Raw genomic sequence first — 13,349 nt, 5'->3', positions numbered from 1 at the left:
TAAATTTATTTAGGGCCTTGGTCGCCGCTGACGTCACGGGTTCCCCTGTAAAAGAGAGAAGGTTGTGCGTAGTACCCCAACCACAGCCGGGAATTGGCCGAAACCAGTCGGTACTCCCGAATAACGGGCGCAGGGTAAAAGGATTAAAGGATGCCGCGAGACCCCCGGCGTTAGCTGGGAATTGGCAAGCCAACCGGTGTCTCCTATGCAGGGACGGCAGGTTAGAAAGGAAGGTCCGGGTGCTCCCAGACAAGCCGGGCAGGTAGATTCTGGGCACCTATCAGCCTAAGCGAGCGGACCAGGTAGGTAGGTTGCTGCTAGACTCTTCTTCTTCTTTCTCCGTCCTTCCTTCTGGGATGGCTTCTAGTTCTCAGGCTGGGAGGCCAGTTAACCCTGGATGTTTGCCTGTTGACATCAGGGAGCCAACTGAGCTCCGGGGTGCGGTGCGGTGCGGTGCGGTAATATGTCATAATCGATATGGAGTGTCATACTTATATTTGACTCCAATCTTTTATATTCTGTAGACAACATCTTTAACAATTAACTTCATATACATAATAACAAGAACAACCTTCGGCAACTGTCGCTCGAAGTTTAAAATATTGTGTTCCCAAAGTGAACAAAACAATTACAATCATCACATACATAACACAACAATCAAAAATTTACTGCAATCTCGGGAGTTTAATGCGGAAATGACGAGGCCTCTCCGACCCCAGCTTGCTAATTAGTGGATTTGTGTGTCCTCTTATTTTATTCCAAAAGGATAGTTTGGCTTGTCGTAGTGCTACATCAAGAAGCTCCAAATTCAGATCTTCATGTATCTGGATTATGCGAGTAAGAGCAAGATGCATTCCAATTGCTCTGGCAGCTCGATTTTGGACTCTTTGCAGTTTAATTAAATGAGTCTTCGCTGCATGCTGCCAGGCGGGACTGGCGTATAGTAATATCGGCCGCACCATCATTTTATATGAATGCAGGCGTGTCTCGAGTGTGAGTGCCATGGACCGGAACATTGGGTATATATATCCTATCCTCTGTTTGGCCTTCTTAGTCTGGGCATTGATGTGTGGTCCGAAGGTAAGGCGTTTATCAATCAACACCCCCAAGTATCTAACTTGTTCAGCGCTGGGTACATCTCGCTGAAATAGTTGCAAGCTGGCCCCTTCTTTGGCATTGGATAGACTAAAAACGTTGAGCCCAACGTTCAAAGATCGGCAGGAAAGTTTGCATCTGTTTCTGACACTGAAGCACACGTTTGCCGGTAGTGAATAGTGCAGTGTCGTCTGCGTATGTGGCAATTATCCCTTTATCTGGAGTGGGTACATCTGCAGTATACAAAGAGTAAAGTATCGGAGAAATCACCGATCCTTGAGGTACCTCAGCACGGACCAGTCTTGGCGTCGATTTCTGCCCATTTATGGACGTAATGAAACTTCGGTTAGACAGAAAGCTGGCTATGACCTTTCTATAGCTGAGTGGCAACCTCATTCGTCGCAGTTTATACAGGAGTCCAGCATGCCAAACTCGATCGAACACCTTTTGTACATCGAGAAATAATCCTAATGCTCGGCGCTTCCAATCAAGACGACGCTACATAGTCGACGACGCGAACAAGTTGTTCGTTCGTCCCATGGGAACGGCGAAAACCAAATTGATGATCTGGGAGCAGATGGTTAGCTTCTATGATCTCATGAAGTCGTCGTTGTATAACTCGTTCAAAAAGCTTGCTAAGATGAGAAAACAAACTGATGGGACGGTAATTGTTGGCATTTTGTGGATCCTTACCAGGTTTTGGAAGTACGATGAGTTTCGTCAATTTCCACTGAAGTGGAAAGTAACCAAGCTTCAAGATGTTTGTAAATAACTTCGCCAAAAAAGACGTAGCCCTTACGGGACAGATGCTTCAGTGCAGCTGGCGGTATCCCGTCTAAGCCGGCAGCAGAGTTATTTTTCAATTTTCGTGTTGCATTTGCCACCTCGCGAGGCGAGACAGGTGGAACATCCAACGACGAAGGCTGGCGTTGAAGACGTTGGAAAGCAGCATCGACGATCTGTTCTGTAACAGCGTCATGAAGATCATTGTTTGGTTGAAACTGATCATAAAAATGATCGGCTAGAAGCTCAGCCTGTCTCTGGGGATCCATAATTGGGCCTGCAGGGCTATTAATGGCCGTCATAGTAGGCTGTTGACGTTGATTTAAATTACGAGAAATCTTCCGAAATGTAGGATCAAGCTCTGTCAATTGCCAAGTTTGCGATCCCATTGGTGGATTCGTTCACGGTGTAAGTATTGATGAAGATGACGCTGAAGGAGCATCCAGTCTCCCCGGTGGATGGCCGATCTGGAGCGATGCCATCGTCGGCGCGCCCAACGCACAAGTCGTGTTAATATCTACAAAACTGGAGTAGCCTGAGTAGAGAGTGGATCACTTGTGAATGTCGTGGATTGGCGCCAGGAATCTGCGATGACGTTGGTGAAGATAGTAACACCCCTGTCGATGTCTGCAGGTGATGACAACGGAGTAGTTAGGTCAACAGAATTGTAGACACGAGCGGTAAAGAGAGTCCAATCAGTAATAGCTTCTCGTAAGGTGCGGAACTGATGTTGATATAAACCATATCCGATGGAAGCAGAGACAGGGAGATGATCGGAATCGAGGTCCCAAGTTACAAATGGCATAGTGCTGAGGCCGACATCTTTGGTCAGGATGACATCTAGCACATCGGGGCGACTTCCATTGCGTGGATAATGCGTCGGTTCGTGAGGAGCAGAGATGGAAAAAGCCAGCTGATCCATTATACCAGCCAAAGCGTTCCCGGCTGTGTTGGAGGTGATAGAATGCCAGTCACCGTGTTTGGCGTTCAAATCGCCCCCCAGTACAATTCTATCACCAAGTGTTTCTAGTACAAGGAAATCGTTGGTGGTCAGAACTTCTTGTGGAGGCTTATATGCTGAAATAACAAGTAGGTCTCATTTGGTGAATGGAGCTTCACCGCCAAGGCTTCCAACGAAGCTAAAGGTGGAACTGATATCTTGATAGCAGTGAGGCCACGTTTAACAAGTATTAACAGACCTCCCTTGCGACGACCAATTCGATCTTCTCGAAATATTTTATAGTTGGGAACTGTCCATGTGATATGAGGTTTAAGATGAGACTCATTGATAAGAGCGACATCTATATTCCGTGAGTATAAATAGTGTTGAAGCAATAAGGTCTGTTTTTCGATGCCATTTGCATTAAAAACAAGCAAATTTATCTGACGTAGAAGTCCATTGAGATTAAAAGCACCCATCGCTTTGCATTTCAATGAGTGTTTGCAGAACAATCGTGACATAGTTCATGCTGGTTGTAGCGCGTGACATTCGCTGGAGTCCTCTATTAATGTGCTTCAATATCTTCTCGAAGTGCATTTTGTTAACCATATCCAGTAGAGATTTGAGTATGGAACCCACATCTTCTTCGTTTTCTTCATTAGCCTTAGGACGTTGTCGTCGTCTGTTGTCTGCAACACCACTCACGGTATTTGCATAGCTGGTGGCATCCTGAGAGGAGGTTACGGCTGGAGTGGTCAAGAACTCTGTGTTCGCATTCGACGCGCGTGTAGACTGTGTCGGTTGTACTGTTTGCCGTTTCGCCATGGCGGTGAAGTATCGGCAACCACGGTAATTTGCCGGGTGATTTTCCTTACAATTACAGCAGACTTCGGGTGTTTCTCTGTCCTTCTTTGGACAATCTGCGGTAAGGTGGTCACTTCCACATTTCACACAACGTGGTCCAGCTGCACAGTTACTTTGGGTGTGGCCCAGGCGCTGACATCGGTGGCATTGTAGGATGCTTTGTGGTCGGTATGCCAGAATCTTGATCCGATAATAGGAAAGGTACTCTTCTGTATAGATGTCAGCAGACTTTTCGTTCCTGCGAAGTGTGACCAGATACAGAGATATTTGCTTCCGGACGTGAGTTTTTCGGTCCCTCTGCGTCATGCGTTGTACATTTTGCACATCGTAGCCTTTCTTTGCCAACTTCGCAAACAAAGTATCATAGGGCACGTCGATAGGTAATTGCCTGATTACGACCTTCAAAGGACGATTTTGTCGAACCGGTGCACTTGCAAATTCAATCTTCTTGGTGGTGAAGTTGCGTTCGAGAGATTCGAAGTCAGCAGTCGTTTGACAGTGAACTCGTATACTGCTAGCTGTATATCGAATTCGCTGTTCGGATTTCAGAATATTGTGCAGCGTAGCCACAAATGTGTGCGGGGACGATACATTGTAAATAAATATCGGAGGTATCTTGCGATTGGACGAAGTTGTTTCACCCGCGAATTCAATTCCATCTTGATGTCCGTTGGTGGCAGATGTTCCTGCCATAGAATCAGAGTCCTTGGTATAAGTCTGAAGAAGCTGATATGCGTTGGACACTGGCACAGATTGACTACGCTTCGCAGCTTTCCTTGGATTCACTAACTGAAAACCATCGGAGTTGGTATCTTGGTCTGCACTGGAAATCGACTGTTGACGTTTTCTCTTGCGAGATTCTTCTAAGTCTAGCCTACTCACCGGTCTGGGGTTCAGGCCACCACGAAAACCACGTCTTGGGTAGGGATGATGCCGAGGGATGGCGTCGATATTTCTGGATTTCATATCTAGGAAATGTGGAGTCATCTGGGCTGCTAACGTGCCATCCTGGTTGGCAGTCTCTGTTGATAGGTTCTCTTCCATCTCGACCTCGTCTGACCAGTCGCGTCTTCCTTCGGTACCCATGGCTGAAGAGATGAACAACACACCGGAAGGAATGCGGTCGTCTAATGAAATCTTCTGCTTGTCCGACATCTAGGCACAGGTTCCACAACTAGGCGACGTCTTCCGTAATCCCCTGGCGTGGCTTGGTATCCACCACACCAGGGACTCCCTCCTTGGATGATGTGACTGTGTCCGAGCTCCGGGCCTGGCTGCGCTGGCTTTATACTCGCGGGGGCGGCGCATTGGTGGTGAAAATTTTAACTACAAGTACGCGTTGCTAACTCATTTTTTTACATATAGCAACCTTCGTACTGATAAACATCCAAGAAGTGACATTAAGAAAACACTAGTGGGAAAATCACTAGATGCACGCGTTAATATAAAGTAAAACTGTGTGCATTCAGACAATACAATTAATAATGAGCCTCGCAGGAATCTGCAATTCTAAACAACGAGTTGAACAGTGTAAATGACAATAATTAAACTAAAAGCGTACGCCTCGCAGGGACATTTAGCATACATTCTTTATCCAAATCTTCTTAATAAAATATAATATGGCAACCACACAGGGTCGTTACAAACTCCATTTAATATCTTCTTGGTTGCCACTGGCATTTATTTTTACTGTCAAATAAGATTCCAAAAGCGAAAAAAAGCGAAACAATATTTTGCCAGCAAACACACTGCCAGGGTGAAGTCACTTAGCCGTTCCCTTCAGATAATTAATTTACAGGGTTCGCACTGACCTGAAAGTCCTGGACAACTGGAGAAGTCCGAAAAACCAGGATAAGAGTGAGAAGGTAATTGGGAACAAAGGATTTTTTTTAAAAGCTTTCAAAACCTGGGAAAGTCAGGTGAATTACATGATTTTTGCTTGCTTGCTTGTAACCGAAAACACATTTCGTTTTATCTTCCCAACAATCTTCCTTTTTTTGTTAATTCCTTCTTTTTATTTTTCATTTATTTTCAAAAATGTTTAACAAACTTGATTCGTTTGATTAACTTGCAAAGTTGAAGTACAACTCTAATTTATTAACATGTTAAATCATTATACAGTAGTCTGAAAAGTTATGTCAAATGCCTGGAAAAGTCAGGAACTTTGATTTTGCAAAATGGGTGAACACTCATCTATCACCGCACAGACATATGTTGCTTCTCGTAGGCTATTTTTATTATTTAATTTTTAAAAAATCGCACGTTAGAAAATGTCATTTGTCAAGGATTCCTAGCATCGAAATGAGCAAATTTCTCTACACACCCTCTCCCATATAACATTAATACACATGATGTGCCTCTTTAGAGAAAATTTATAAAATCCGCCTTTGGGTCTGCCCCCCCCCTGAAAAAATCCTGGGTACGGACCTGACCCATTGAATAAGTACATGTGCATAGCCAGCACCATCTCGAACACTAAGGTTCGGGATTCAAGTCTCGGTTTAGGCATGGGTGTACCATTGTGAGCATCGCTTCATTAATGCTATGTAATTATCGCTCGCCCTCTATTTATTTCTACCTCTCATTCAAGTTTCCTCTCTCTCTCTCTCTCTCTCTCTGTGTTGTTATTTCATATATTTCCTTTTCTTCAAGCTTCTTCCCCCCTCTCTCTGTCTCTAACTTTGATCTATTTTATTTATTTATCTCCCATCAAGCTTCTTCTTTTTCTTCTCTCTTTCTCTCTCTCTTCTCGTCCTGTCTCCATCTTTCAGTTCCCTTATTGATATCTGAGTGCGCTACGACGCCACCCGCATTCCAATCCCGCTTTGGGCAATGGTGTTCTTCGTGAGTGTCCCTTCATCAATATGTATCATATCATCATCCATCCTCATCTTCGCGATCAACTAAAAATGACAGAAAAACGAAGTAAACTAAACAAAATCAATCATTTATTTTTCTCCCTTTAAATTTCTTCCCCCTATCTATCTTTCAGTTATTTTATTGTTCTATCTTCAAAATTCTCTTCTGTCTCTCTCTGCCGCTTCTATTTTGTTCTTTTCTCTCATTCTATTTCTCTCCCTCGCTCTCCTTACACTTATTTTATTTATTTATTTCCTTTAAACAATTTTGTTTTCAATGACAAGTAAACATGACATCATATCATTTTCAATATATTTCGCTTCAGAATATGCGTTGCGGATATTAATGCAGGAATCAGCAGTTTAGTTTTCCAAACGTCTGTCCTATTCTAAAGTAAATTTCAGACTATTAGAGGCAAAGCAGACTCCTGTCAGACTTTGCATGAATTCCTATAGTCTTCAATGTACACAACAATAAAAGAAAAATCTACCTTTGTCGAGATCGCCCCTAATATCATTTCTTAGTTTGACTTCCCCTTTGTGAAAAATTCCTTCCCGTCTCCCATGTTCCCTCACTACAAGTTAAGCAGAAAATTAATTTATTAACTTCACATGTATTTTCTAATCGCCTCTATTCCACTACAATAATAATAAATAGCGTGCAAGTTTTACTTATCCAAGGACTGGTATTACAACTTCCTCGTGTGGGTGCCGTCTGAAGGTCAAGTATTCCATTCATAAAGCAAATATGTTAACTTTCATGCTCCCTTTTATTATTAAAGGTTTCTCTTTCTGAAGGCGACAAAGCTTTTAACATCCTCTCCCCCTAACCGAAAACTCTTGAGTGAATATCACGTGATTGACCTTTGACTCTAATCGGATATGATGTCATCGAGCGCGTCATAGCCCACGGTAGGAAGGTCTGGAGTTTTGTGAGAAACGGCAGAACCGGCGGTGAAGAAGTTGTACAACGTGCTCTGCAAGCTTTCTGCCACTGAAGAATGGGGTTCCCTGGAAAGATGATGGCCTTCTCTTGCGTTGTTCTGGGGCTGGTGTACTTCCTAAATGTATCTTCGGCTGCTACGGGTAAGCTTTTTGTACAGCTAGCGACTTTATAATTGATTTATAACTGAAGTGAAATCTACAATCGTGCAACATATTCAGAAACCTGCCCGCTAGTTTTATTTATTTTTAAGGATTTTTAGCAGGGCTATAGTCAAACCCTACTCATTTGAGTATTTCTTGTACTTTCGTTTTGTTTACATTTATTTATGTAATTTGGCCATTAATCCAGTGAACTTATTATTGGTTTCACATGATCGGGAACATAATGTCCAGAAGACCCACCAGTTGATCAGTTTTAAGCCTCAGAAATACGTATAGGAAGATATGCCTTAAATTCACCATGGTGAAAATGACGCAAATTTAAAAATTTGTGCAGAAGTTCTATTAAGTTTGGGGTATCAAAAAAGGCACTTCGGAGTGTTTTCTAGCACACAGCTCCAGAAGATACTATTGTTCAGTGTAAGTAGTGCGGTCTTCAAAGTACTTACTCAACATTTCCATTTGGAACGACTTGAGATGACCGGACCCCTCTCAGATTTTCTTCATATTTGGCATAATCACTAATTGAGGCCTCCTAATCACGAATCTGAAGTTAAAATTTGTCGGAAACGTCTAGAAATTGCAAAATAAGCGAAAATAAGGCGTTAGTTTTCGGAATGGAAACTGTCTATTTTCGCGATTTTTTTGTTTCACAACCACATATATATATTCCTGATACTACCACGACACCAAATTTTAACTGTTTGCCTAACCTAACCGAACTAACCTAACCACGCGCCATGGTTTTGGGGGCTAGCGCCAATGGTTCCTGAGGCTAACATCAATGGTTCACCATTTCTAGACGTGACCCACAAATTTTAACTTCAGATTCGTGATTAGGAGGGCTCAATTAGTGAGTATGCCAAATATGAAGAAAATCTGAGAGGGGTCCGGTCATCTCAAGTCATACCTTTCAATTCTTAATATTATTAGCAGTATCATTAAAGTTAACAATATACAACCTGAAAATTCGGAATAGAAAGAAAATAGAATACAATAACATGCTGTACTGCATCCTTACGTTCAAATGCCATCATTTAAATAACTGATTCATATTAAAATGCCGGGGCAGTTTACCCACTGTACCCCCTCGAGAATTACGTCAATTTTTTTTTAATCGACAGATTTTAATGTTTTACGTAATGTAAAAGTGGTTCCAGCGTTAAGAAAGCACAAATAATAGATATTTGATCACAAAGAATAGACCACGTAAGTTAAAACCTGCAATTTCGGCTTTTTGTTAGTAAGAACTGTTTGTATGCACACTAAAATAGCGAAAGAATAACAATCAGTACCAACCCTAACAAACCGGGAGTAAATATGTTTATGGTTTCCGCGTCCTGAAATACATTTTAGATTTCATAAAATATCGAAATCGATCGATTAGAAAAGATGACTATTCTCGAAAGAGTACAGACCAGACGGTGACGAGCCCCGGATTTTACACAAATTCACTTATTTCTTGGTTTGAAATTGCAAAACCGATAACATTGTCTACTAACGTACATTGATAACTTGAACAGATAAAAGCATGAGACTTCAACCCTTTATCGCCGCCTATCGCGAGCAAATGGGCAACCGGTCCATCGTAAGCAACAAGCAATTTGTCAAAACAACAAGTTTTGTTGAACTGGGACGAGGAAAGACGTGCACTTAATCCGCACTAAAAAGTTGAAATGGTAAATGAATCTTAAGACAGTCAATTTTCATTGCCATCGAACGACCGTAAAAATAAAGATTTAACAAGTAGTCATTACAGTTTACAAAGCATTAATTGACATTTCATAGTTACCTTAGTGTAATATCAATAATTAAGTTTCTCAAAATATATCTGTTATTAACAGTTCACTTAGCATGCGAAGAGGATAACAAAAACTAAACAATGCATAGATCGAAAAACATAAGTGTAAAATGCATGAACCATGTTATGTTCTTTCATATTCTACCATGTAATCCAAATTATAAGTGGACCCTCAGTTTTCAAAATTCAAAAAGTGAGATTTTAGCTTTGATTAAAATTTCCTCTAAGTTTTAATGCTTTCTGTTGTATGAGTGTGCATAAGTTAATAACAAAATGGATTAACTACGTATGCATTCCAGTACAACTAACTGTATGAAATGTAAAGAAATAATTGGAAACCGTTGTGCTATTCATTCACCTGGTGAATAGAGTAGATTTTTTCCCTAAGGTTTTCGTCGTTGCCTTGTAATCAAGGGGTTTCAGATTCGATACCCGGTATAGGCACAAGTGGTTCGGATCCCACTTTAAACTGTAGGTCTAGTCCCGATTACCCTTACTGTGTATAAAGTAGACTTAAACACACCACTTCCAATTTTCCTAAGGTTTAAGCGCAGAGCACAGTCAAGTAAAACATACAAAAATTCAGGGATAAGATATGAAGGATGTAGAAAAATATAGTGGGAGTAACATATTTACTTTCAAGTTATAGTTTTCAAGAAGATCTTCATCCATGAAAGACCCAACAACAATAATAAGGAATACAATTGGTTTATTCGTTTATAATAGTTATTATATAATAACCATAACAGTGATAATAATTACTTCTATTAAAGTTATATCAAAGATCTGATCACCCCTACAAAAAATTGTCTGCCTCCATATATGCAACAGTTGTCTGTCAATTTTATGAAATACGTTGAGATTTAAATTCGATTGACAGATTTTTAGTTTTTGATTCAAACTGTATTAAATTGACAATCGTGTGGTTCTTTCAGAGAGCCAGTCTTCAGTGAACCAAATGGAGCGACCGTGTGTTAGGAGTGGAGGGCTATGCATGATGGCGGACGAGTGCCCCGCAGGAGCCCTCAGCAAAAATGATGACCTCTGTCCTCAGCAAAAAGCTTTAGGAGTCCGATGTTGCTATGGCTGTAAGTATGAAGGCAATTTTGCTATTCCCCTCACCAGGTGCACATACTGTAAACAATCTGCATTTAAGTATTGTCTTTAATCTGCTTTTGAAACAGGTTCTTGAGTGACTGTCAAAGCTGTTAATCGGCGGTTGTGTGGAGAGAACATCAAATAGTGTGATTCGAAAGTCGCTCAAGGCGTACTTTCATAGTCACTCTTTCTCTCACTCTAAAGGAGAGGGGGAGAGAGGAGAGATATTTCATTAAAATTTCAATCTCCGCGAAACGTCTCAAATTTGTTTGTTATTTTTCATATTCGTACTTACGTATTCTGCATTGCTAAGGATTCTTGAAGGTGGGATTTCGCCTTTCCAAGAAAACTATTTCAATTTCCCACATATCGAGTAATTATTGTTCGTTCGTTTTTCGCTTGCAATCTTGACTAGCGTTGTCTATCAGTGGGTATGCAGTGTTTCCAACCTTCACCGAAAAATACCTACTTTGGTGTTACTGATTTCATATTTTTTTCGGGTTCTAAAACCCCACGAACCATGCACGGGTAGCCCCACGAACAATTCATAAATAACCCCACGAACCATGCACGGCAAGGTTAGGTTAGGCAAACATAGTTAAAATTGTCATCTTCAAAATTGTCATGTTCTTGCAAAAGAATGGCGTGGATGTAAACGCTGACCGGGGGTTAAACGCATCAAACGCACGCAACATTTGGTTCACGTAGTGGAAGGACAGAGGCAACAGCTTTTGTGCATCGGAGACACATTAATCTTGAAAAATACATGATTTACCGGCCGAATAAATTGAACGAGGGGAGAAAACACTTCCACGACCTTTCAAAAGTCTACAGAAACTCAGTTCCGTAAGTACTTTCTCCTGTACAATTGAAGAGATAAGTTTCCCGGAGATTGAAATTTTACCAATATTTCTACTTTATGCAGTTTTTCTGCCACGTTTACTTAATCGCAGCTATGAAGATGAATGGTGGTTAGATTAAATTTATGAAGGTGCACTCGCAAATATCATGGCCCTGTGTGCTGTCCGTACGTTTGAGATTGTCCCTTCATCGTGGCCGTTGACCCATTGTACTCTCCTGGAGAACTGTTGACTTTTTTAACCGAAAAATTTCGATGTTTTACAAAATATAAAATTGGTTCCACCGTGTGGAAAACAAATAATGGAGCTATGTGATCCGTAGAACCCAAAGTGTGGTTCGCGTAAGTAAAAACCCGCCATTTCGGAGTACTTTCGCCGCTTATAAGTAAAAACAGTTTGTATGCAAACTGAAATATCGAAATAAATAGCGCTGAAAAAACTTATCAATCCCTAACGTAACGACGTAAAATTATACTGTAGCTGTTGTCGAATGTCGTGTTGGGATGCTATATTCACTTGCGCGAAGCTTTCTGGCTGTTGTGCTTCACGGCAAAGCAACTTTACTTCATAGTAACACATTTCCGCGAGCTAAAGGCAACTGAAAACGTTCATAAACAACAAAAATCATTAACTCTGCACACTATTTCACTTTTTCGACGAGGCATAGAGGGTCAAGGGTACCCTTTCGTCTATTCCTCTTATCCCGATTCAGCCCCATCGTCGCAATCGGCAAAAAGTGGCAGATACTCGAAGTAAAATAAATCATTCATTCGTTCAAAACCTTCCTCATGGAGCGAAAATTTAAAGAAAAACTAGTCAGAATTAGTCTAGTTGACCAGTGTGATGGGAAACACGACTGCAAAGCGGAGAGTGTGATGGGCTTATATCCCGGCCGTCGTAGGAACGGGTATCCATTCACATCTCAGAACGGTTATTTTGACAAAATCCTGAGTCCTTGCTGCCTGCTTCGGGGAAGGAAGGGGGACTTTTATTGTTGCAGCTTCTTGCCCAAGCACTAGGCCTAATTGATTGTTTGACCGCGAGTTCCTTCGTAGGTAAACGAGGCAACAGAGGGTCACTGCCATATAAAGGCGGTCTCCGCATCGCCGTCGCAGCTATAGTATCCGTGGACAGTGGAACGCAGCTTCTTAACAAATTGTGTCGATACTGTTTTCACGACAAAATGTTACAATGGTTTGGTTTGGTACTTTGTTGGCTTGGAAGTAATTCAAGTAAATGGGCACCTCTTGTGTGAAACTGATCTCATTACCGTAATTTTTTAAGATTTTGGTAGCATGTTAACTTCATCGATGTAATTATTTTGCAAATAGAGGCGTCAACTTTTGAAAAACATGGAGTGCGCTCAAATACTGGAGTTAAAAATTCACAAAAATTAAAACAAAAAAACTCGTAAATCCTCCCTTCCTAGCAAAGTTTCATAGGAACTGAATGGCGTAAAGCGTGTTTCCAGCTGGAAATGCCAGAAGAAATTAAACAAGAATGTCCTTTGATGGGAAAAAAAAATATCCTTAGCTTCCTTGCTTTGGCACAGACTTTGGAGAGGAGGGCAAGACACTTTCTGCCACCCACCAATTCACGTAGGGATGCATTTTAATTTATTTACACATAAAAAATATTGTTTATGCCAACTTGTCCCCCCCAAATTTATCTCAAGTTGGCACCTCTGCTTCCTTGCATAAGTTACATACCACTTTTTATTTTATTCCTGAAAAAATTTAAGAATTGTTTTGCCCTGGCATGAAAAGTTCTACCACCAGCATTCGTTTACTTGATATTATAAAATCACGATCGACCAAATTAATTAAAGACGAGCTTGTTAAATCGGTAACAGCCGATTTCCGAAACCAATTTCAACCTACAGTATCGAAACACTGGGAGAGAGTATTGTCCACCCTCGCGCGCTTGTTGACGAATGTATCCATGAT

General features: G+C 41.3%; 1 protein-coding gene across 3 annotated transcripts in view; it reads left to right on the top strand.

Moving 5' to 3' along the window:
- The window catches only part of LOC146005237 (U-scoloptoxin(19)-Sm1a-like), a 73,955-nt gene that overhangs the window by 55,761 nt on the left and 4,845 nt on the right, over positions 1 to 13,349 (top strand). For 2 of the 3 annotated variants that reach the window (XM_083144322.1, XM_083144321.1), the window contains exon 3: positions 10,381 to 10,533. In XM_083144322.1, coding sequence (XP_083000448.1) covers positions 10,381 to 10,533 — 153 coding nt within the window. Of the gene's footprint in view, positions 1 to 7,322; positions 7,627 to 10,380; positions 10,534 to 13,349 lie in introns of all 3 variants that reach the window. The other variant, XM_083144323.1, reaches the window with a different exon arrangement.

Source organism: Lepisma saccharinum, chromosome 23 (genome assembly GCF_977018435.1).
Source record: "Lepisma saccharinum chromosome 23, izLepSacc3.1, whole genome shotgun sequence".
NCBI lineage: Eukaryota > Metazoa > Arthropoda > Insecta > Zygentoma > Lepismatidae > Lepisma > Lepisma saccharinum.
This window is presented reverse-complemented; position numbering and strand designations above follow the sequence as displayed.